We start from the raw sequence: 24793 nt of genomic DNA on the forward strand, positions 1-24793 counted from the left end.
TTTGCTCGGTGTTTTTAGCTTCGTCATAGATATCGATGTTCTTAGAAGCCGGACGCAGTTGATACAGGAGATGATACAAATAGAATCTTACTGCTTACTACATCTCAAGGAAACCACTCAGACAAACCGGCGTATATCTTAGGTCCCTGTTGCTTTCATGAAACACACAAACCTGGCCTACCACTATAAAAGTTTACTTGTCCTTGGCATAGGTATGAAGTTTCACATCTATTTCATATTCACACTAAGCTAGACGAACATCGACTAAACTCACAATCACCACTCGAGGACAACACTATCCCACATAAACCCATGCCAAGTAGTGTTCCTCACCATATTAAAGGTAAGCTCATTCCATCCCTCCTTAATCAAATCCTTATCAAACGAGTACTCCAGCAAATGCCACTCGCCGGCGCCCGTCGCAGAACGATACAAGCAAGGATCACTTGGCAGCAACGAAGAACCACTAGTCATGTTACCAACCTGGACTCCATTGGCAAGGATATTGGTGCTAGCCCCCGAGGAGTATCCAGCCAACGAAACGATCAGATTCGGAGCTGCACTCTCGCTAGCAGCCCCGGCCTTGAATCGAACCGTCCAGTTACCTTGGTACGTCTGTCCGAAGCACCAATCGCTCGTCTTGGACTCGCCGATGGTATAGGTCAGGTTTGCAGGGCACGAGGCGACAAGTGCGTGCTGGTGCGGTGCGCCACCGTGCAGGAAGCCGTAACTGTAGCGATCAAAGTCGCCGATCTGGAAAAGTTTCTTCTTCGTTGATACTTCCCACTTGAGGCTGCCGAGATTGGTCTTTGCGGACTTCTTCACGGTAACGTCGTTCTGGAGGAAGGATGTGGTCACGTCTGCGATGGAGCTTCCGTTGGACCAGGCCTGCAGGCCGTACGTGGCAGCGCGGACGTTGGAGAACTCGAAGTTTCCGTTCTTATCGGCGTATGCGGTGTAGTAGTATGTTGAGCCCATGTCGAGAGCGGTTTTGTTGGGGTTGTTGTCGCCCAGGAAGACGGCGGCGTTGCTGGCGGGTCGGCCGTCGGAGAGAACGATCTTGCCTTTCACAACGCCTCGGCTGTGGTAGTCCTCATCGTCTAGCCAGGTGTATGGCCAGGAACTGAATTCTTTGGCGGCCTGCTTGGCTGCGTCTTGCTTGTCGCCGTCGTTCTGGACATAATTTTAGTAGGGATGGATGACTGGGGTGCAAGATTGTGATACATACAAGATACCAGAGCCAAGGTCCCCACATCTTGCCATCTGGGAATACATCGGAAGAAGAGGCCATGAAGTGAGTACCGTGAATCATGTTCAGTTGCACAGCATCTCCGGTAGATGACTCTCGGTGGACCTGAAAGCAAGTTAGTTTTGTCACTTCCCGCAGTCAACACCCCTGGACCTACCATCAGCTCCTGCTTAAGGTGATCACCGTTGTAATAATCCTTCCCAGCATTGATATACCAGCTTCCAAAGCCATCGCCATACACACCGAAGAAATCCTGGTTCCGGGACCAGGCAGTAAAGTCATACTTGGTGATATACCCACTTCCATCAGGCTTCAACCAGGTCTCATCCTGAACCTTGTTCTGTGCCAGATACTCGCTGAGAGGCGGCAATTCCTCGTCCTTGATGTTGGTTCTACCCTTTGTGAAGGTCGAATTATCCAACCGCCAGAGCGTGCGGAATTCACCGAGAGTCGGCAGAGCATGGTTCACGAAATACTGGTAAGCACCAGATAGACCGGAGAAAATGACCCAATGCATGTCTCCCTCTGCAGCAGTGAAAGAGACATCGATATATTGCTTGCCTTGGTAGGTTCCTCGCTTGGTGATAGATGCCGAGGTCCACTGCAGGTTAGACGCTGCGCCGTCTTCAGCGGGGTTAGGGCTTATGAGAACAAAAGAAATGGGATAACTGAGGGAATTTGCACATACTGTAACTAACATAGTGGCCAACAGCTTCTCCAACGCAGTCCTTCTCCTTGTACATCAGCTTGACGCCGTAGATCTGCTCCTGGGTGACGTTCCAGATCTCATTGCCGAGGACCCATGTCGTGTTGTCGACTTGCGTCAAGAATGGCCCGGTGGCAGCCTTAGAAGGAAGCGCATTGGCAGTGCTAAACAGCAATGATGCTGCAGAGAGAAGGAAGCCCTTCATTTTGAACAGTAGCTCCCAACCTGGAAGGGAAAGACCTACTCTGGGATTACTGGGTGGACATGGGGATAATCGAGCTCCAATGCCATCTCATATACTACGAAAAAGTTTTCTTAGCCCAATTGATTCGGTTGAATGAACACCGAGAGGCTTGTGATTCAATACGTTTTATTTCTGAACTTTTGGTCGTAGTGACAGTCCGGATAGTATAAACACTCACGCCACGTGTGGGATGCCCCGCATTCTCTAGATTCCTTGCTGGCCTCTCCACTTCTCCGCAATTGAACTGGACTCCGCAGACTCCACAATACGGTCGTGCTTCTTAAGCGTTCGCTAATAGTACACATGTAAAACCCTCCAATGGTAAGTTAATATCGGTAAAATAAGTCCTGGTCAAAGTATGGCAAGTTTTGAAGGACCATGGCTATCTTGTAGATCAGGTATACTTCAAATACGCACGTTTCGCCTGAAGATTACTTCTCCAAGCCAAGGTCTTTGAATTCAACGTACGCCAAGAGTAACTACCGACCATGCCCAGACCTTTACATTAGATGCATCTTCTAGATTACCATCAACAGGAAAGAATTGTAATAGTCCGGAGGGGGATCATGCGGGGTATTCAGTTGTGAATGATGACATCGATTGGCGGAAGAATTGCCTGAACCTGTTAGCCTAGCGCGACGCTATGAAGCGAAATGAGCGCTGCCAAGACTTGAGGAACAGTGAAAGTTGAGTTTGTCTCAGGGGATTCGGATCTCATTGACCCGATTACCCCATAGATGAGGAAGCGAAGATGTCCCGAGCCTAAATTGACAGGGGGATGTGCATTGCTTTGAGCCGAGCCTCGTCAAAACGTCAGTCATCCGGGCAATTACGTCTCGAAAGAACATGACAGGCAAAGTTTTTTCATGTACCATGTTATATTTCATTTTTTTGCTCATGACCTACTGGCAGTCTAGTGACACTGTATATCATCGGTATGAATCAAGACACGAGAACCGAGAAAGACAACCCAAACCGAAATGTAAAGAGACAAATTGAGAAACAGAATGAAATCTAGGAGATCCAGCCCCGGGTATATCGTTGTCATCAATGTCGCGTAAGTTTAGCAAATAAGGCGGGTGTCGCAGCCATGAACAGGCCCCATCATCAATGCCTCCACAATCTCACCCTTGATGCCGACACCACGTCCAGGATGCAGAACGACCAAAGCGTTCGCCGATGCCAGGCTACCGACCCGCGAACTGCGCTGGCCGGTACCACTGAGTCCAGTGCTGGTGGCGTATAAGCGGCCGTCGGAACGCGAGGCGGTCACAACGGCACGGTGATACTCGGTGCGCTTAGGATCCAGAGGGAAGTGGTGAGTGAGGACAACGGCGACACGAGGAAGACCGAGCTGCGGCGCCATCCAGGGCTTCGAAGCTAGTGCCTGGGAGCTCTCGCCCAGGCCAGAAAGCTTGTGCAGCGAGGGCAAAACGAACAAATTCAGGGTCACCAAGGCAGAGGCCGGGTTTCCAGGAAGAGAGAAGATGATCTTCGATTGACGCTCTTGCTGGGCTCCCTCCGTTGTGCTCGTGGCCTCCTTGAATGGAATGGTAGCAAAGGTGGTCGGCTTGCCGGGCTTCATCGACACGCGACCAAAGTGAATGGTGCCACCAAGGGATCGTTCGATGGTTGGCTTGAGGAGGTCGAGCTCACCCATTGACACACCACCCGTGGTGACAATAACATCGACGCTGGACGAGGCGCGGCCAACACCACGGAGCGAGTCGCGCAGGGCATGTTCAATCTCGCCAGCAGGGGTGTCGCGTGCAATACCGAGATCGACGGTGGGGAAGCCCCAAGCCTGGAGACATGACAGGAGGGATGGGCGGTTGGAGTCACGGATCTGCCCACCAGTGAGGGTCCGGGGATCGTCATGCTCCACCAACTCATCTCCAGTACTCAGAACACCCACTCGGGGCTTCTTGAACACCTTGACCGTCCGAATGCCCGAGGCAGCCAAAAGACCAATCTCGCCACCAACGGGAGAGATTACATCTCCGCGGGAAAGAATTTTGGAGCCAAGGGCAATGTCACTACCAGGCTCGCGGACGTTCTCGCCAGGTCGGATATCGCCGGTCAAGATTTCAACGGTGGCCTCTTCAGTACCGTCCGGTGTCGATGAGGCCAGGACGGTGTCTTCGACCATGACTACGGCATTCGCGTTGGGAGGGAGAGGGGCTCCAGTGGTAATTCTAGCGATGTTACCTGGCTGTAGGGGAACCAGGCCTCCACCGACGTTGGCGTGGGTGACCGATGCTACGGGGAAGATGCCTTTCGTACTAGGCCCGGAGGGGGAGTCTGTTGCGATGACAGCGTAGCCATCGACAATACTAGCCTTGTACGCGGGCACTGCCTCTGCGGCGTAGACATCTTCGGCGATGACTGAACCCACCACAGAGAGGTTCACGGGGGCTTCAATGATGGTGGGCTCGGGGGTATGCTCGCTGATCTGGAGAAGAGCTTCCTCTACGGAAAGCATTGGGTAGGGTGAAGAACGATAGCGCCGATTGGGACCAGCGGATGGGTCGTTGGACTGGGGTCGGTCTGCTGAGGAGGTGTGTGCTTTGGGGACTACATGCCCATGCCCACATCCATGGCCATGGCCGTGATGATGATGGTGGTGGTGATCATGCTGCCGTTGCTCGGAAGTTGAAGAGACCCCTGCTTCGGCCTCCAGCTTCTTGACACCGCCAGCATGCATGACTCGAGAGCTCCCGCCAGCAGTTTGCAAGCAGGCATGCGGCAACAGCTTCACAACGGCATCGAGATTCTCCATGGCTCCTTTGGGGGATCCGGGCAACGTGATAATCAAAGACTTATCACGAACTCCAGCAACTGGACGAGCCATCATGGCAACTAAAACGGGGGGATTAGCGGAATGTAAATAGTCAAGCCAATGCAGAGCCCAGAACGGGCCAACGGCAGAGCTGATGTCATCTCACATGGGGTTACTTTCAATGAAGCGGCGATCATGCCATGGCTGAGGAGATTAGTTGATCGTTAGTGGCTGCACTCGGAACCTTCAATTATCGTGTGCACTACTTACACCAAGCCCGGAGCATGGCGATGGATCAGGGGAGAAACCGCCTAGTGATGTCATTAGCGCGGGGGACAATGTTGACTTGAACCGCGAAATGCCTCACCTCCGGGGTGTTATCTCGCACAGCAAAGCCCGTTCCGCCGCTGAGCAGGACCAGATTGTACCAATTGGGACCATCGGTCCAATCACAAACAGCCTGTTGAATCTGGAATACGTTGTCCGGCACGATCTTGATCGCGGGGGTTTCCCACTTCCCCTCCGCGGCGAGGATGGGAGCGAGGGCATTGGCCGTTTTGTCCGAAGCGGGGTCCTTCGAGGCCGTATCCGAGACGATCAGAATGGCTGCCTTGAGTCTGGGGGTGGCATCGGGGGACTCCATATCGTTGGGGATTGTGGATTTTCTGGGAGGGGGGCTATGCGAGAGAGTGGAGAGAAGAGGGAGGAGAGGTCTTTAAAAGGGAGGTCGATATATGTAAATTCCGGGGTATTCGCGGATCCCCGGTACGTGAAATTGCAACTTTACGCTTAGTGGCCGGTCCGTGCTGCGGCGTTGTTTGGGTGGACGTCGGGATCAGTGGAGACGACTATCATTATTCGAATCCAGTTAATATTATAGAATTGTAACACAAACGTGGAAGGTTTTCCGGAAATGCGGTCTCATTTGGCTACTCATTACTGTACACAGACATGATCTCCCAATGGAGGCAGTTCAGCAAAAAGACCCTCCCCAAAACTTACTTCTACGGTATCGAAATCCAGACGCCCTGATGCTTGTATACATAAAGAGGTTCCCAGGGTGGGAAAACAGTCAAACACGAAATGAAAAGAAAAAGGAAAAGATCCGAGATCATAATGGGGTAGCTAGTACCCCTCTCTTTCTGCTGCCATGGTAGGCAATCATAACCCTCACACCAGTGGAGAGTTTTCCATTTAAGCCGCACCCATGTCCAGGGCCTTACCACCGACCAAAAGGCCAATGATCAGGCCAAAGAGACCCAGGACCGAACTGAAAATCTCGATAACGAGAATGCGGACGAACCTATCGGATCGAAGAGGTAAGCAGGTTATCCAAACCGCCACGCCAACAACCAAAACCCCCGGTGAATCAAGACTTACAAGCTAGGGTCTGCAGCATCTGCAAGAGCAGCACCACTGCCGTTGATACCAACCGAGATACCGCAGATCAGATTGCAGAATCCGACGGTGATACCTCCCCAAAACAGAGCATAGCCCGTGTAGTAGTTGTTCTGAGTGTAGAGCTGGCTCTCGGGGACCGGAGAGAGCTTCGAGGAGAAGATAATGGCAATGATGACACCGTAGATGGCCACGACCTCACAGAAAATGATGGAAATCAAGTTCTTGGTGCGGATTCGGGGTGCCCGCACACCACCACCGACGATCGAAGAGCCCGTAAGGAAGATACCCCTGTGTCAACAACGAAGAGGCAGTCGGTCAGCCATCACGGTCACGGTCTCAAGCCATCCAATTCAAACATACCATGAAGCGCCAATTGTCGAACAACCAATACACAACCCGATACCAATGTTCGCCCAGGCGTAAGGAGATACCTCCTCCAAGAAACGGCCGACCTACGCATCATGTCAACATGCAACGAACGAAAGAAGCTTCGGCAAGGCCGGAAATGGACCACATACGTTGAAAGCTTCACCTTCTCCCTGGAAGAGCATATCTGCATGCAGAAGATCATCGGATTAGCTGTCGGACCTCCCAAGCTTTCGGCGGACGGGGTGCAACATACACAACCCGACCACCACGAAGGTGGTCGTCAAGACACCATAGAGGTACCGAGGATACATGGCAACCTCTGATAACCTGAAGATGAAAGAATGAAAAGGCCTCGGAGTGGGTGGGTGAGAAGAGGCGCCGATAAGGGAGCTGAAGCTCAGATCGGAGTTGGAGGTGGAATGGACTCGGTGGCTCGGTCGGAGCGGATTAACTGCTCCGTTTTGGGGGGGCGGTGGCCTTGTCTGTTTCCCCAGATCCACGGCTCGTGTTCCAACTGCCCGGCCTTGGTCTTGTCGATTGCACTCTCCTACTGCTTTGGTCTTGACAGATCTGCCATTGTAATCCTCTCTGTCTTATTCCTGCGTGACGAGTTCCCGATTCGGTGGCGTCGCGCATTTTTGACCCCGATTTCCCCTGAGTCTCCCCTCCCTCCTCTCGACAACACAACCATCGCCATGGCCTCCAGTTCTGGGGTAGGGTCGTATTCGAACCCTTTGAAGAAGTTCAAGTGAGTGATGCCTATTCTTTGCTGCTGTCTTTACGGGAAGTCCTTACTAACGAGCAACAGGCTGGTCTTCTTGGGAGAACAGAGCGGTATGACTATCCCGAGGCGCAAATGCCACCCATGAACCCTATGGGAAAACACCGAGGCACGAATAGCAATCCTAACCATGAATGCAGTTGGCAAAACTTCCTTGATCACCCGTTTCATGTACGACTCGTTCGACAACACATACCAGGCCACTATCGGCATTGACTTCTTGTCCAAGGTACGATACCTCGAATCTCGCCCCCCGCCTTTGTCCCAGGACTTGTTGCCGGTAGTGCTGTGATGGCCATCAATACTAATACCTACTTTTTTCCTACTTCAGACGATGTACCTGGAAGACCGAACCGTCCGCCTTCAGCTTTGGGATACCGCCGGTCAAGAACGATTCCGCTCCCTAATTCCTTCCTACATTCGAGACTCGAGCGTCGCAGTCGTGGTTTATGATATTTCCAACGCCAAATCCTTCCAAAACACCCGGAAATGGATCGACGACGTCCGTGGAGAGCGCGGCAATGACGTGATTATCGTGCTGGTAGGCAACAAGACCGATTTGAACGACAAGCGCGAAGTCACTACGGCACAGGGTGAGGAGGAGGCAAAGAAGAATGGCCTGATGTTCATCGAAACCAGTGCCAAGGTCGGACACAACGTAAAGCAGCTGTTCCGGAGGATTGCCCAGGCCTTGCCTGGAATGGATGGCGAGGCTAAGCAGGGTGAAAGCACAAGTATGTTGATCTACCGAACCCCGTCAGGACTCCCGTATACTAACCAAGTGGCTGCTACTTCTAGTGATCGATGTCAACATCCACCCCAAGGAAACCACCAACAACGAGGGCTGCGCATGCTAAACGACCTCCCCCGTCTATACCTTTCATTTACACGTTTTCGACCGATGATGACAATCGAGTCCGTCCATGATATTGCCCCGATTCCTTTAAGATGTACATGTTTTCCCCCCACTTTCTCCTTTGCTCGTCAGGTGAATAGCGTGCGTTTAGATCTTTCAGTGTTGAATGCGGCTGTTATGTCCTCAATTTTCCTTTGGTGAGCTCTTGCGCGGAGGGTGGGCGTTTTGATTTCTGTCTACTCCCGCACTACATACTATCTTGTCTCCTTGATCATACTGGAGGATCGCTTCTCTTTATCTCCGGGTTGTCTATGACCACTCTAGTCCTATAAGCTAACATATTTGGTATGGTATAGTCTATGAAGCTGTACAATATAATATCTTCACGGCACTGCAGTGTTCTAATAGTCATAAATAAGTTTCAGCTCTTCTCCCTCATAATTTTCTAAGGTTCCAGATCGAAGAGGAAGAGAAAACCAGGGCTAGTTTGAGAAATTTCATTTCTTAGGTCCTACTACCGTACAAGTGCTGATATAATTAGCCAGTGTTGCCCGATCACAAATATATGTCTGTCTGATCAGACTCGACAAAATCTGGTGTATGTGATTCTGTAAAGCCACACCCATCTAGACCCAATTGGTTTGTTTTTGAATGGAAACCTGAGAGTTACTTCGTGTAGCAATAACCAAGTCTCTTTCTTGAGTACTACAGTAGGTGCTCGGCAAAAAGGCCAATGTAATCACTGGAAGAAGCCAAGATGCCCAGGCATGCATGCATGGATGACTAAAATACGGTAAAAAGCCGAGCCAACCACGTTGAAGTGGACTCTATCACGTTGCTTTTTATAGACTACTTTATTTCGACTATGATTGAGCGTTAGTTTTTGAGTATATTTTACAAAGAATCAACTGTTAGTGCTAATACTACTTAATGGCAAAGGAATTCCCTGACAATGGAGCAATATTCACTGCATTATCCACCTACTCGTCACTATTAATCACTAAGAAATTACTTTTTGTCGGCTATTAACAGCGCAGACTCATAGACATAATTTGGGGGGTATCTCTCAGGCACGTTCCTCTGCCTCGGTTTCGGTAATCTCCTCATCCATATCCACAGCATGCGACTCAGATGCAGGCTCGAAGAAGGGCGCAAACTTGCTCTTCATTCTCAACTTCTTCCCGAAGAAGTAGAATGCCACGGGGATGGGGACTAGACAGACGGCGACACAGCCGAGCAATGTAGAAGCCCACTGGATGCCCATGTTTTCAAACATTTGGCGCGAGAAAAGAGAGGAAACTGGCTGCCACCATTGATCGGCAGAAGGTGTTTGCGGCGATAGCGGAAGCGGCACTGAATGATATCTTGTTAGGAATGGTTCAGCATATTTGAAGTGTCTGTAGGGGGTTACTCACAACATAAGATAAGTATCGATGAGATAGTTGAATAGCTGGATGAAGATGATCAAGAGACCGAATCCAGTAAACAATCCACTGAGCGTGGGCACGATCCAATGGATATTCTTGGTGAATCCGGTCCACCCAAACCAGAAAATTCCTGCAGCGAAGAGTGCACCACCGATAATCACGGGCGGAAGACGCCACTCGGGGACGGGAATACCGCCGTTTTTATCCAACTTGCGGACATAAGATCCGCTGGAGATGATGATGTAGGAGGCAGCAATGAAGAGGCCGACGACCATGCCAAACAGGGGCAAGCCGCTGACTCCAGCGTTCATACCATGAACTTGTTGGAACACGAGGGTGTAAGCAGTCAAGAAACAGTAGAGAAGACCGTAAATAAAGCTCAGGTAGAAGGTCACCGCGAGGATCAATGGCTCGTTGATCAAGAGTCGCAGCGGACGAGAAAAGTTGTTGATCACCAAATCCCGCAGGTCGACTTCGATTTCTTCCTGCTTGGCGTGAATACCCCAGTTCTTAGTGCGGCGGCGCAATTCTGCGGCCTTGTCCACTAGAACGACTGGTGGGTAGGACTCCTTGAGGAAGAACAGGTTCATCACGAAAGCGGCATAGCCCATGAATGCTGGGATATAGGCGGTCCAGCGCCAACCCAAGTAAGACATGTTGATAAATCCTCCGATGAATGGCGCAATGAGAGGGCCCAAGAAGACTGTACTGGAGAAGCATGCAATGGCAATACCACGGGTGCGGTTGTTGTAAATGTCTGAAAAGACAGCTGCGACAACTGCCAGGGGCGAACTACCAAAGACACCACAGAAGAATCGGCAAATCAGGAGGGTTTGCAAATCTTTGGCAACTGCAACGCCTGTATTGAAGATACCAAATCCGAGCATGGCAAAGATAATTGGCGGGCGACGACCCTTCAATTCAGATAGAGGAGCCCAGATCAAAGGCCCAGTGGCATAACCGCAGATATAGAGCGAGCTGGACAGCGTTGAGACTTCGATGCCAACACCAAAGACCCTGGCGACAGCTTTGGTGGAGGAACTGAAAATGGCAGAATCAAATGTTGAGCAGATACTGGTGAACGCGAGCATTGCGCTGATCCAGATTCTAGAAAAGGATACATTGTTAGTAATCTAATCAATAGGTTAGTGTCGATGGACATAAGACCTACTTCGTTTTCAGTGACCAATTCTGCGGGTAAAGAGGATCGTCCGGTCCATCGAACTCTACGACATAATCTTCTCGGCTCGGCAGCTGTGGAGGATAAGGCTTGCCAGCACCGAATGGTGGTAAAGGGAGCTTAGATGGTCGCGACTTGACGCTTTCACCGACGGTCATGGAATGCTGAAGCCGCTGGGTTTCTATCCGGCTCAGCGCCTGGGAAAGTCCGGATCGTCGACGCTCCAGGTCAAGTTCTGTATTCCGCGATTGCAGCCTATGAAAATTCGGGTTGTATTCGACAGAGCTACTGGAACCAGTCGACGACATGCTGGATCCTGAGGTCGAAGGTCGCGCAGCCTCGGCTGAAGGTCGAGCCTTCTCCTGACCCCAGTCCTCAGACTGGTGCTGGGCATTGGCCTCCACCTCGGCGACTTCGAGCTCGTGATCGACGTTGTTGCTCATGATGATCGTGTGATAAGAATGTCTGACGGGGTGAGATGGATAACAGTGAGGGGTCGGGAGGTTAGATTAGCGTCAGCACCCCAGACGCTAACTATGTGGTGGTCACCAGGTGGATAACGGATTGAATGAGAAAAAAAGGAAATTCTCCAGGCAGCGAGTCAAGCCGTCAATATAAACAGAAAGTTACCATTCATTCAGATGGGGCTTGAATAAGAAAATGGGGTTTCGAAATAGACCAAGATCCCGACTTAACCGTCCAGACCCACCATTCGACGGCTTCAACTCGTGAAAGTAACTGCCGATTATAGTTTTAGTATGGAAAATTTTCAGTGTTTGTATTGAATCCAGGCTAGTTTTCACGATTGAGAGGATTGAGATTGGATAATTCTCTCCTAGCGAGAACGATCCCCCGATTTCTTTATTATTAGCATGTTCCTGAAAAGCGAACTATTCAAAATTTTCGATGCAACCATCGCCTCGACGCCTCCGGAGTTGGTGGATCTTGGCCGACGCTAGTGGGAAAAAATATGTGCACCACAGCGGGACTGATGTCATCCATTGGGCCTGATGATTCAGAAATGCCAAAATTGGTGGAGCTCTACTAGTCCTAATATTTTCAGCCTTTACGCCCCCTGTTCATCGAAATTGAAGCCGCCGAGGAGTGGCGTAGTAGCTCCTCCGTCGGGGTGGGTTAGAAATAGACAGCAATCGTGAAAACTCTGGAATGTTCGTGGGGATGTACGGAATGTTCCGCACGTGTGCATACTACTGCGAAGAAGATCAAAAGCGGTTCCTACAGTGGATATGATCTACGCGCAAGCCTTTTCGGAATCTTCCAGGAATCTTGGATCCAAGCACTCCACTGATTCGGGCCGGATCTAGGTACAAGGTACGGAGTCCGCCATATAACGTCATTACGTTTGTTAGGTAGGGAATAACCTCATTAAACTATATTAAACTCGACAAGGTACAAATATACCATGAGCATGATCCCTAGTCACAATCTCTAGCATCAGCGGATAATATGATCAATCCGCGCCATGATAAAAATCAACCCGGAATCGGTACTTCAGCTCCGAGCCATGTGAGAGGCTTATGATGATGGAGCATTTTAGTAGTAACTCATATCTAGCCGATCTAAAGCGATTGATTAAACATGAGCATGGATCTTTTGAATCTAGAGCGACTCGATAAGTGGATTCTACTAATGATAGAGGAATCCATGTAGATTAGCTAGTTGAACCTAGGTACAGCGTAGCTTAAAACGCAACACGTGGAATCTGGCGATGGCTACTACTTAGTCTCTGTCCGTTGGACCTGAAACAAGAAAGTACAGGTTGGAAATATCTATGGACTTGCTAAAGTCTGAAGTACTGGATTTGATATAAAGGCGCCGAAATATCCACTGCGAAGACAGCTCGAGAATTTTAAAGGAGGAAGGTGTAAGCAGATATGCTAGTTCGCCTATTCCCTAGTTAAATTGCTCAAATCATCTATTCCTTAAAGTATAAGAAAAATCAAACATATCTAGTCCACTAGGTGTGGTGACCGAATGCAGTCTCTCATAACACGAGAGCTTACGTTAGCAATCGGTTTCTTATGACCAAAGCTGTGACTCTAGGTCCTAATTTGGTCAAGTACCTCTAAGTAGCAGTTTCGGGTCAATATACAGTCTAGGCCTGTGTTGCAAGGGCAATCACGGTGTGGGTACCATGATGAGGCTAGTACGGTATCACTTTACTGTGTGTGGAGATCACTGCACATGGATTAACTTCCATCATCCATGTTATTGAATGCCAGTAGCCTAGATCTTTCAACTAGATCATCAAGATTGGTATAAAGAAGCATATTCCGTTTGAATAGGTTGTGCTCGCCCTTCGGTCGCAATCAATGCTGATTACCCGGTCCTTTAAGAACCAACGCCGTCCTAAAACGATATATTAACATAAACTCTCGTATCCTGAGTTACTTTGGAAAGTCCTATGATCTTCATATAGGTACTTCCTCTATAATTATCTCAGGCGAGGCGGGCAATGATAGTGCTCGGTAATGGGCATCTTTGAGAGAAATTCCAAGGCATATATGCTCTGCTAATTAGTATTTTTCAGATAATTGTATCTGGCTTGATTGACGAATACATTGCACTAACTAGTCAACTAGAGGACGTTTACTAAACACACGTGTTGGCCACCGTTCGGCTAATAGGTTAGGCTAATAATCACTCGGTCTAAATCCACTCCATAGGTCAGTGGTTTCGATTCAAAGAAGCCAGAAATGAGTTCTCTTGAGACTTCTGAGTGATCATAGACTTTGACTACTATTAGAATACCAATTGAGAGACTATGAACACCTCGAGGTCCGAACTATACATTGTCTACAAATTGACTTTGTAGTTCATTAATCAACCATGGTGGAAAGAAGGGCCGATCTGAGATGGGAATAAGGAACTGATACCAGGATTAGTAGAGCATATATGCTCTTCTCATTCTTTTCTTCATCTTTAATAATTTATCGTATTTCTCGTATAGAAACTGCATAACTCGCCTCGTAATGCAATTTGGTCGTATAAGCGGTCGCAATCGGGCAGGTGATCTGCACGGATCGGCCGGAAACTTGGCGCCCCTGGGGGTTTGGGAAACACTTCACAATCCCAGCCTCAGCCTTTTCTCTTTCCTCCTTCAACTGTTCTGCCTCCGTCCTTCTCGTACTATACCCTCCCTTATCGTCTCCCTCGCCTTTCACATTCTTCGGCCATTCCGGTCACTGCCATCATGGGATTCTCATCCCGGTATCTCCGCATTCCGCGGCCAGAGGTGAGAGAGAGCCTTCGTCGGTCGCAAATCTCGCGATCTTATCCGTGGCCCTAAAGCTAATCACCCCGTGACTTGTTGATGACAGTCCTTTCTCTATGTGATGAGCCTGGAGACTGGCGCATCCTTGATTACCCTGTCGCTACTTCTCAACAAGATCAGTGGCCTGTATGGCCTGCTCGCCCTGTTGACGGGCTACCACCTGTCCCCCGTTCAGTTGTCCATGTACCTTTACTCCCTCATCGCCCTCGCCCTCGCCGCTCTGCTCTTCCCACACATCCGCAAACAATCACCTCTCGAGTGTCTCGCCCTCGCCTGGCTATATCTGCTCGACAGTCTCATCAATGCCGCCTACACGGCCGCCTTTGGTGTGACCTGGTTCCTCGTCGTATCTCAACATTACGACAGTGGCAAGGCTTCCGGCCCAGGCAGTGAAACGATCGCACAGACCGCCGGCTTCACCAGCCCCAAGTACGATGCCGCCTATGTTGAAATTCAGAACACCAAGGAGGGTAACAACTTTATCGCCCATCCTCCTCGCAGCGCCGACCACATCGGCAATGCCGTCTACCAGCCCGAGAGCTTCCAAAGCATAATCTTCATCTGTCTTCTGTGGGTGATGCGCATCTACTTTGTCCTGGTGATGCTCGCTTTCGCTCGTGAGACCCTTCGCCTCTGGGTCGTCATTCCTCGCCACACCCAACTCCCCACCCACAGCCGCAATGTCTCGGTCGCAAGCGTTGCCGACATCGACCGGGAGCCTTTCTCGGCAACCAGCCCCGAGGGCCAGGGTTGGAAAGGCAAGGTTGGCCGTATCATGGTCGGCATCGGTCGCAGCTACTGGCTTGGTGAGGAGGAGGAGGGCAACTGGCTGGGCAATTTGGGTCAAAAATTCCGAAACCGCAGCACCAACAACACCGAGCTTCCCGGTCCTCTGGAGCGTGAACGTAGACGTCGCTCGGGCACTGGTCCTCCTCAACCATCGCAATCGGTCGTCCGAGGCGCTACACTGCAACAAACCATCCACGAGCATGTTCCGGGCATGAATGTCAAGATGCAAGATTGGACGGAGCCTCGTTAATTGATCGTCCGAATTAGCATATTCGTCTGTTGGGATATCGTTGCACGGGCGCAAATATTCGTCCCATTGGGACTCCCTCGTTTCCCGTTGAATCTTACAGTCGCTTCCACCCTCAAACCCCTGGACTCGCCCCCTGTCATTCATACCGTTTCACTTGAGCGCACGAGGCTATCTGTCGCCTTCCAGCAAGTGAATCAGATTTGCGGGTCTAGTTCATCACATCACCCGTCTTCATCCCGCGGAGAAACAATCGCTAGAACTTCACCGGTTGATACGTCTATGCAGCGGGGAGATAAAGTCCCTGCGGCATTCTTATCTCCAACTCAATCATGCTAGATTCATGGGAATCTTCTCGTCAAAAACGCTCGACCTTGCCTCGAGCGCCCCTCCGTCCTTTATGTCGGGGGTCTACGACTTACGGCGTCTCGGTTTTAGGGAGTTGTGGTAGGAGTTGGAACGATTGGCCTACAACCGAGATTTGGGACTTGCTGGTCCTAGCTCTTGATTTGCATTTTTCTTTTTTTGGCGTTCGGATCATGTACGGAGTAAATCGGGGTGACGGCGAAAGAACACAATGGTGCGTGGCATTTTGGGCGGAAATCGTGGTCTTTTCACCTGCCCCGCGTTGAAGCATCAGATACAGTCCTAGCTAAATTAATTTGAGCGCCATTATAGTTGGAAAAGTTGATCATATATCGACGGCACCGGCGCATACATTATAGACAAAAGATATAAAGGTGGTCTAAATTTTCAGCCCCTAATTATCCTTGAATCCTTGCATGTCATTAGAGGCACCTTGCTGCTTTCTGATGTAATTAAACTACCCATCCAGGAGAATGCCTAGGAAACGTCAAACCAAGCGTATTTAGACCAATTACAAATTATTCATCCAACAACTAGATACCTAAAGTAAAAGGCTTCCCGCCGGGCGTGCCCTCCCCTCTCGTGGGCATTGGGCATGCTTGTCTGACCTGGATGCTGTTGTCCTCTCTCGTGCCTAGCGTAATCCCAGACTGGGTTAGGTTTTGCCTGGGTGGAGGATCTAACCTAAATTATGTTATGCAGAAGTCTGACTCCGAAGTAGAAACGGGTTGCTAGTCTATGACGCGTGTGCACGTTATATATCAACATATCTCTCTCCCTTAAGCAAAAGATTCCCTGTACACGCCTTCAAAATATCTATTGTACGGGCCACTGAAATCTCACCATGATTCGACGCACCATCATAACTTTTCGCAATATTTTGCAAATCCGTGATCCACTCTCCGGGGTCGAATCCAAGAATTCCGTGATACTCTGGAGGATCCCACCAGAAGTAGTGGAAATTATCTTTCAGTTTCTCCCTGACCTAGATCAAGCTTGCTTTGCACTGAGCTGTAAAAGGTTACATGCCTCCTATGTCTCATATACCAGACAACGAGGAGTATGTGTACTATCAACATTGCCCAGGACAGAGCTACTTCGCCGCCTTCAAAACAAGCGCTGGATATACTGTAGTGGATGTCAAAATCTCCACCGATACTCTATGTGGCAGCTCCTACAATTTAGGAAGAAATGTGGTCAAAAGCCTTCTATCTTCGACTGTAACGTTTGGTGCTATATCCAACACGCCGGGGAAGTTGCTATTTGTCCATGCTCGAGTATCACATTCCACCAAAAACAACATCCAATTGATTACTTTCGATCTCAACAGAAGGAGTTGAGATGCTCAGCCTATTCGACATCATTTGGGAGTTTTGCACATCTCTGCGCTTTCAAGCATCCTCTAGCTCAGGTATTTGTCAAAACTCGAGCGCGGTTTAACAAGGCGTCCAAGACGTTTCAGGTGGAAAATGAGTTTACTTTTCAGACTTCCAAAGAAAACATTTCATTAAGGCATCCTATATGCATGTACATCTACCTTGACTGGGAACTTGAAACCTGACGTATCATTGTTATTGGCTGCTTTTATGGAATCGGATCAGTTACGATTTTTGAGACTGAAGAACATTGTCCCTAATCAAGTAAATTCTTGATTGTATATCCTTCTATATTTTCCGGAGTAGACAGTCACGGGAGACGGAAGCATCGAGGCAAAATACGGTTATCTAGTTGCCAAAAAAACCCCAGTGTTCAAATGGCCCTGACATTAATATGAAACAGATGTGTCTTAACCCAGTGTCTAGACAGGCTCATTATCTTGAACGATCGAAAAAGGCTATGAAGAACTGTCGAGGAGATTTTGAATTACAGCCTTGATTTTGTTGATAGACGTTTCTACGAAGCTAGTCAGTTCTGCAATAGGAGCTCGGTGGTCCAGATCAATAGCGAACATGCCTCACTAGGGAAAGGATAAGCAGAGGGCGAAAAGCAGTTAGAAGTTGACGCAGCGATGAAGAGGACTTTATAGAAACACGCACGTTGGTGGCAATTGCCAGAGAGGCGCTAAACCCGAACCGGCACAATATACTCTTTTGCGTAATTCACAGTCACCGAATTATACGGAGTACACTGACCTGATATGGAGGTGGGTCTGCTTACTGGCGCCTTGGGTGAGAACATTTTACAGCATCTCTATATGTCTGGACATAGAGGTCCAAAGATTTCATATTGTACACTGTAAGTACCATAGCTATATACCACACAATCCATGCACATCCTCTCATGGCTATCAAATTATCTTTACCGACTCTTAACGTCCACTATACACAACCATATCCATCCCCCTCCCCTCCCGTCCATTTTACTGATGATAGATACCTGTCACAGCGCCCATTTGACAACTATGATCATTATTTACTTCTTTTGAATTGGTCGCGATCGTACTACGCCAAAAGCGCCACTAGATGTGCGTGTGACAGGTATAACCCCTGATTGTGGATGCCATTTGGTACATTTTCACGGGAACCGTGCCCAACGGATGCCCGATATCCTCAAAACTTCGGCCGAGGAACCCCCTGGTGGGGTACAGTTTAGTCTCAAACTGTCCAAGTATGACGAACATCGGAAGACGGATGGTGAATTAGAGTTATGATCTTCGTTCTTGGTAAGTGGCTGAGTAGCCCTCGACTCCTGTAAGGTCTTAACAGTAATCTATTTAGAATGCGTGCGATCCGCTCTGCGATTTTTCGATGCCTTTTCATAACCCCCCTATACCCTCCTATTTTCATAATGTGTACTTCTTATCAATGGTTCCAGGTTGATGGTACGTGTCTCATTCATACCCTGACTTTGCTTTTGCTACCGATTTGAGTACTGATGATTGAAGAAGCTGCCAACGGCTGAGTGGGTTGAGCAAAGACCAAGTTTGTGCAGGATATTCAAGAACAACCATTTCAGGTAAACCATCTCTTGACCACCGTGAATCACCCCAGCCTGCTAGCATCACCATCTAACCAGACAGACGCTGCAGATTTCGGCATCCAATTCGATGCCGCGGGCATCTACCTCGTCGGCACACCGACCGATCAATTCCACGTATCCTTCGAAGAACTAATGTCCTCTACAGGAGGCATAATCGGACTCCTCGAGTATGGGCTCACATGGAAAGTGATACACGCAGTGCTAAGCCGAATTCGACATCGAGTTTGGCAGAATTCGAGAACGTCACTCGATACGCCTCCCCCGCTGTGGATCGACAATTCTGGTCCGGCGTTGTATGAAGTCCGGCATGGACTGCAGTTTATTCGAGTCAGTACTCAGGAACTGGAGAGTTCTCGGTTTGGCAGGGTTATTAAGAAACATTGGGATAGGGGGATGACAGAGCCGAGTACTAAGTGGGTTGTACAAATGGCGTTGGAGGCTTTCTTTATTGGGATTTGGAAGAGTATGCTTCGGAGAATCAGGGTTAGGAGGTTTTGATGATGGAGATTGAATCCTTTTCTGGTATTCAAGCTTGCTTTGCTCGGCGCAGGAGGGTGTTTGTTTTTGCTATCGCTATACTTTGCTAATGGGTTACCTTGCTCCTTTTCTTCAAAGCCTTTGATTGCTATGAACATATTACTGTTGTGAGTTTTGCTGAGGGCTAAGGACTAGGAGGAGATCGTCCTATAGGAAGACGCCTGATACATTGTCTCCATTATTCTTCGTAGCACTCAGTCGTAGCCTCTCGGGCTGTTTGTTTGCCTTTCGAATTCAAAGTGTCTTTCCACCTAGCAGAACTACCTACGAATTCATCCTTGGAGTATTCCCTATATAGAGCTTCCTCAACGTAAGGGATGTAGAAACAACAATTAAGTAGGTTCTAGTCAAACCAACCTAGGTGTTAAGAGTAGCTACGACCTTAATGATAAAGGATATTGAAGGCATAAAAGCTTATAGTGTATTCATTTTAGGGGATACATGAGTACATGAAGAAAAAGGGAGATATCAAACGCGCAAGAGTTCTTGCAGGAGGATAAAGTCCACGAACAAACAATGAATCTAAAGAAGCGAAAAAGACATGAGACAAATATTATTGCAAGAGAAAAGAAAGATTTTTTATCAAATTTCCGTGACGGTCATGACACATTGGACATTTTCCACTGGATCAAATCCCAGGTATTTACTCCTCGTCCTCATCCTCTTCCGCGACCTATAAAAAAAAGTTAGAATCCAAATATACAATGATGGAATGTTCATATGAGACTTACACCGTCGTGGAAGTTCTGTCCGTTGGTGGTGGCCTTGATGATGCCAGCACGAATGCAGAAGTCACCGAAGCGCTCGGGGGTCTCGCCGTCGGTGTTGCGCTCCTGGGCGTAGCGCTTGAGAAGACCCTTCATAATGTCCAGGATCTCATCCTCCTTGATAGAGGAGCGGTACAGCTTGTTCAGGCGCTGGCCGTGGTAACCACCACCCAGGTACATGTTGTAAGCACCATAGGCCTTACCAACGAAGGCCACCTCGGCGAGCCAAGGACGAGCACAACCGTTGGGGCAACCAGTCATACGCATGACAATGCTGTCACGAGCCAGGCCGTTCTCCTCAAGAGTGGACTCAAGCTTGGAAATGAGAACGGGAAGGTAACGCTCAGATTCAGCCATAGCAAGACCGCAAGTGGGGAAAGCAACACAGGCCGAGGAGGACAGACGAAGTCCAGAGAAGGCAGTGTTGTCGAGCTTGTACTTGGCCATAACCTCCTTGACGATGGGAAGGTCCTCGTCGGTGATCCGGGACAGAATCAGGTGCTGGTTACCGGTGAGACGGAACTCACCCTTGTTGAGGGAAGCAATCTCACGCAGACCAGTGCGCATGGCAAAGTCGGCAGTATCCTCGATACGACCGTTCTCAATGAAGAAGGTGAAGTGGTTCAGACCAGTCTCATCCTTGATCCAGCCGAAAGTGTCGACGTTCGATTTGAACTCGAAGGGGCGAGGCTCAGCGAAGCGCAGACCTTCAGGCAGAAGCTCCTCAACCTTGCCACGGAAGACGTCGACACCCATGTCGTCGATGGTGTACTTCAGACGAGCGTGCTTACGGTTCTTACGGTCACCGTTGTCACGCTGAACAAGCATGATCTTCTCGCAGGCAATGTGAACCTTGTCAGCGGGGAAGAATCCGAGCATGCGGCCAGTCTGAGGGTAGGTCTTCTTGTTGTTGTGAGTTGTACCCATACCACCACCGGCGAGGACGTTGAAACCTTCAAGGTGGCCATCAGCACCCTTGATGGCGATCAGACCAATATCGTGAGCGTAGACATCAGTGTCGTTGTGAGGAGGAATGGCAATGGTGATCTTGAACTTGCGGGGCAGGTAAGTAGGGCCGTAGAGAGGCTCGTGGTCAACAACGGCATCACCAGCAACCTGGACCTTGTTGTCGTTCTCATCCTTCAACCAGATCTCGTGGTAAGCGGTGGTGGAAGGAAGGAGGTGTTCACTGATCTTCTGGGACCAAACGTACGTCTCGCGGTGGAAGGCGGACAGCTCCGGCAGGGAACTGCACATAACGTTACGGTTAACGTCACCGCAAGCAGCGATGGTATCCATCAGAGACTTGTTAATGGCCTGCATAGCGCCACGAAGCTTACGCTTGATGACACCGTGGAACTGGAAGGTCTGGCGAGTGGTGAGCTTCATGGTCTCGTTACCGTGGGAGCTGCTGATGGCGTCCATCTGCAGCCATTGAGTAGGGGTAGCAACACCACCGGGGAGACGGCAACGAATCATGAAGCTGTACGCGGGCTCGAGACCCTGAGCCTTGCGCTCATCACGGAGATCACGGTCATCTTGCATGTAGGTACCGTGGAACTTGGTCAGCTGCTGGTCATTGGCGGAGATAGCGCCAGTAGACTCATCCAGAAGACCCTCGGCAATGGTACCGCGCAGGTAGTTGGACTGGATCTTGATATCCTCGTTGGTCATAGGAGCAGGCTCCTCGGGCAGACCCTCGACGTTGTCCACACCCAGAGCCTTCCACAGACGAGGCTCCCACTCAGAGTAGCCAGTCTGGTAAGCATCAGGGTCCTGGTCGTCACCAAGGCCGAGGTCAGTGAGCTTCTGACCGCCCAGGAAGGCAACACGAGCATCAAGGTCCTTAGCAGGCTTGTTGTAGTAGATCTTGTCCTCCTTGCGGGGCCAGTAGTGGCTGTCACCCAGACCGAAGACCGAGTAGTGGATGGAAGAAAGGTCGAGATCTCCAGAGTTCTTGACGTGCTCCCAAAGGCTGCGACCGTTCACGGGGAACTCACCCTGACCAGCAGTGGAGGAGATGAAGACAACATTCTCCTCGGTGGGCAGATCCTCGATGGGATACTCGTCCATGGCGATGACCATGGTCTTGAGACCTCTGGCACGGCCACGGTTACCCAAGCGCTTGGCAATGTTCTGGGCATTACCGCCATCGGAGGCAAAGAGAATAGTCAGAGGAGCACCGAAGAGACCATCCAAGAGCTTTTCGTATGAATCCTTAGCCTTGCGCTTCTGCAGAGCACGGACCTCGGTACCGTACGACTCGGACAGAACGGACGAGTACTTGGGCTGGCGGTTCATCAGCTGGGTGAGCTGGTTATCCCGACGAAGGAACTCCTCAAGCTCGCGCTTGATGCGCTCAGAGTCAAGGGCAAACTTGGGCTCACCCTTCTCCTCGTTAGCGGGGTTCCAGCGGTACAGAGGCCAGTAGCCGAGATCGACTGCCTTCTTGGTCTCCTGGAGAACGGTAAGGGCAGAGTCGTTCTCTTGGTGGTAAGGAAGGTAAGCGACAACGACCGAGGGACCATCGAACTTCTCGGCCTCGGCCATGGCCTGGAGGACCTGAGTGTAGGAGCTGTACACGGCAGTGGAGGCAACGTAGGCGTTACCGAAGTTCATGGCGTAGAGACCAATGTCCTTCTTACGGCGGGTGGGGTCGGCAGCAGTGCGCTCGGAGTAGGGTTGCGAATCAATGATCAACATGTTGACATTGGCACCCGAGGCGAGGACATGGTGCACACCGGAGTTGCCAAGATCGTAAGCCCAGGCATCAGAGCCAATGAGCCACTGAGACTCCTCGTAGAAGAGCTTCTTGGACTGCAGGAGCTCGCGAGACAGCTTGGAGCCATCGTTGGAGAGACGGGCAATAACATCGGGAGCAAGCTTGTTAGCCTTGGCAGCATCTTTGACGTTCAGAGCCCAGCGGGAGAGCCAAGTCTTGGGGGTCTCAGTGGCAAAGGCGGTGGACTTGGAGGCCTCTTCGACTTCACGAATGAAACGCTCACGGTGCTCCTTGCGGGCAAGGAGAGAGCCAAAGCCGTACTCGGGGCTAGCAGCGATGGTCGAAGAAATGCCGGCGTTCTTGGCACCAAGCTGGTTGGCGATGTAGAGGCGCTCACCGAAGAGCTGGTTCAGGATCTTCAGATAGGCATTCTCAATATGAGGCTGCTCGAGAGCTTCCTGGGCGGTGGGGGCCTGGGAGCTGCCAATATCCAGGTTCTGGATGGGAGATGGGGCCTGGAGGTTCTGGATAATGCCACGGAGAGCCTGCACCGCAGTGGAGGGCTCAACGTATCCCAGGCGATAGCCAACAACCCTCAGAGCCTGTCCCCGGACGGAGGAGGGGGTAACGCTAGACAGAATGTCCATGAAGGAGGGGCCCCACTTGGTGGTCTTGCGGACCTGCTCCAGAACGGCAATCTTCTCGACGGAGGTGGGGATAGAGTTCACAATCTGGCCACCGACCCAGGGGCGGTACAGGCGAGCAGTGATGAGACCAATGTTCTCAAGCTCGCTGCCAGCCTCGGCGTGCGACAGAGCATCGACGAAGACACCAGTAGATCCGAAAACGAAGACAGCAGACTGGGCATCAGCGGGACCGGTATACTCGATAGCATTATAGGTGCGACCGGCCTCCCTTGACAGGGCAGTCCAAATCTGACGAGTCCACTCAAAAACGTCGGCCGCGTTGACCGGACGAACGCTGGAGTAGTCGACGGTGGTGGCGGTGGAGCTGGGAGCTTCGCTGCCAGCACTGCTTTCGCGGCGGGAAGAGCCAACGGAAGAGTTATCAACGCTCACCGCCAGAGGAGTCTGGGTTTGAGAAGGAACGGTCAATCCAGCCGACGCCTCACCCTGACCAGCAGGAGCAATCTCCACGTCGGCGGAGACTGTGGCGGCACGGCCAGAGTCGACATACAAAGTCTCGGCTCCGGTCGAGGTGTAAGTAGCAACATTTCCACCCAGGTTCAGGATCTTCTTCACAAGCTCGACGTTCTCGGCGGCAATTGGGGAATCCTTGACAGAGTTCGCGGGGTCAAAGAAGTGAATGACACCCTTTCCAGACTTGAGAGCCAAAGCATGAGCGGTCAGGGCAATATCTTGGGCCTCCTGGATAGTCTCTGAGTGCAGGAATGTGAAGCCGCACTGGCGGATGGAGCTAATGACGGAGTAGTCGGGGAATGGAGAGGACTCGAGGGCGACGTGGATGACGACGGGGAAGTTGGCAAGGCGGTACAGGTGAGGAACGGCAGTGATCAGGACCGAAGAGCCGGTAACGACAGAGACCGACTCGCCTTTGCGCAGAGGGTGGAAAGCAGAGAGGAGGGGGTCCTCATTGTAGCGAACGGCTTGCACCTGGCGGGGTATATCAGCTACCATTGCCTCGCTTGAAACGAATTGACATATTGGAGTTCAAACTCACCACTGGGGTACCTCTTGACAGAGCGCTAGCAGTCTTGTTGCTCTTCAAGGTCTTCAGGGACTTGGAGAATAGAGAGTCCGTCTGGAGGGAGGGCTGCACGGACAGGACGAGATCGCTAGACAAGTAGGCGATTCTCGCAACTAGTGTCGAGACTTGATATTAGCGCATGGCCATCTCGGATTCTCGGGCTAGTAGGGCTCACATACCAGCCTCACCGGCAGTAGTAATGGATGCCATATCTGGCAGATGCTGTGACAGTCACAGCAGCAAGGTGGGATGGGTAAATCACTGGCGATATTGGGGCTTATCAGCACACCCTGCGATCTCCCACACGTTGATGCAGGTCCACCAAGGATGCAGAGCGATTGCAAATCAAGAGTGACACAATTGGTGTCCCT

At 50.5% G+C, this 24793-nt stretch overlaps 8 protein-coding genes across 8 annotated transcripts; 3 read left to right on the top strand and 5 right to left on the bottom strand.

The window, feature by feature from the left end:
- Positions 1-276: 276 nt before the first annotated feature.
- Positions 277-2160, bottom strand: N7496_007124 (putative rhamnogalacturonase; the record flags this gene model as incomplete). The annotated part of the gene is made up of 4 exons (XM_056700053.1): positions 277-1173; positions 1229-1354; positions 1407-1873; positions 1938-2160. The coding sequence occupies 4 exons, from the start codon at positions 2158-2160 to the stop codon at positions 277-279; spliced, it is 1713 nt and encodes a 570-aa protein (XP_056555466.1).
- Positions 2161-3262: 1102 nt separating this feature from the next.
- N7496_007125 (bifunctional molybdopterin adenylyltransferase MobB/molybdopterin molybdotransferase MoeA family protein) lies at positions 3263-5621 on the bottom strand (the record flags this gene model as incomplete). The annotated part of the gene is made up of 4 exons (XM_056700054.1): positions 3263-5058; positions 5145-5182; positions 5249-5289; positions 5346-5621. The coding sequence occupies 4 exons, from the start codon at positions 5619-5621 to the stop codon at positions 3263-3265; spliced, it is 2151 nt and encodes a 716-aa protein (XP_056555467.1).
- A 551-nt stretch (positions 5622-6172) lies between these two features.
- Positions 6173-7059, bottom strand: N7496_007126 (H(+)-transporting V0 sector ATPase subunit c''; the record flags this gene model as incomplete). Its single annotated transcript, XM_056700055.1, has 5 exons — positions 6173-6281; positions 6359-6667; positions 6740-6831; positions 6898-6932; positions 7002-7059. The coding sequence occupies 5 exons, from the start codon at positions 7057-7059 to the stop codon at positions 6173-6175; spliced, it is 603 nt and encodes a 200-aa protein (XP_056555468.1).
- Positions 7060-7412: 353 nt separating this feature from the next.
- Positions 7413-8386, top strand: N7496_007127 (Rab family GTPase YPT6; the record flags this gene model as incomplete). The annotated part of the gene is made up of 5 exons (XM_056700056.1): positions 7413-7496; positions 7557-7582; positions 7670-7758; positions 7861-8263; positions 8328-8386. The coding sequence occupies exons 1-5, from the start codon at positions 7444-7446 to the stop codon at positions 8384-8386; spliced, it is 630 nt and encodes a 209-aa protein (XP_056555469.1). The 5' UTR covers positions 7413-7443.
- Positions 8387-9451: 1065 nt separating this feature from the next.
- Positions 9452-11435, bottom strand: N7496_007128 (MFS transporter; the record flags this gene model as incomplete). The annotated part of the gene is made up of 3 exons (XM_056700057.1): positions 9452-9749; positions 9801-10919; positions 10984-11435. The coding sequence occupies 3 exons, from the start codon at positions 11433-11435 to the stop codon at positions 9452-9454; spliced, it is 1869 nt and encodes a 622-aa protein (XP_056555470.1).
- A 2771-nt stretch (positions 11436-14206) lies between these two features.
- Positions 14207-15326, top strand: N7496_007129 (inositol phosphorylceramide synthase regulatory subunit KEI1; the record flags this gene model as incomplete). Its single annotated transcript, XM_056700058.1, has 2 exons — positions 14207-14248; positions 14334-15326. 2 exons carry the CDS (start codon positions 14207-14209, stop codon positions 15324-15326), a joined length of 1035 nt encoding a protein of 344 aa, XP_056555471.1.
- A 3150-nt stretch (positions 15327-18476) lies between these two features.
- Positions 18477-18967, top strand: N7496_007130 (uncharacterized protein; the record flags this gene model as incomplete). Its single annotated transcript, XM_056700059.1, is given in 3 exon segments — positions 18477-18510; positions 18709-18802; positions 18814-18967. The coding sequence occupies 3 exon segments, from the start codon at positions 18477-18479 to the stop codon at positions 18965-18967; spliced, it is 282 nt and encodes a 93-aa protein (XP_056555472.1).
- Positions 18968-19848: 881 nt separating this feature from the next.
- N7496_007131 (sulfite reductase (NADPH) subunit beta) lies at positions 19849-24632 on the bottom strand (the record flags this gene model as incomplete). The annotated part of the gene is made up of 4 exons (XM_056700060.1): positions 19849-19878; positions 19937-24328; positions 24396-24535; positions 24602-24632. The coding sequence occupies 4 exons, from the start codon at positions 24630-24632 to the stop codon at positions 19849-19851; spliced, it is 4593 nt and encodes a 1530-aa protein (XP_056555473.1).
- Positions 24633-24793: the final 161 nt, after the last annotated feature.

This window comes from Penicillium cataractarum, assembly GCF_028827025.1.
Source record: "Penicillium cataractarum strain IBT 29864 chromosome Unknown utg000005l, whole genome shotgun sequence".
Lineage (NCBI taxonomy): Eukaryota > Fungi > Ascomycota > Eurotiomycetes > Eurotiales > Aspergillaceae > Penicillium > Penicillium cataractarum.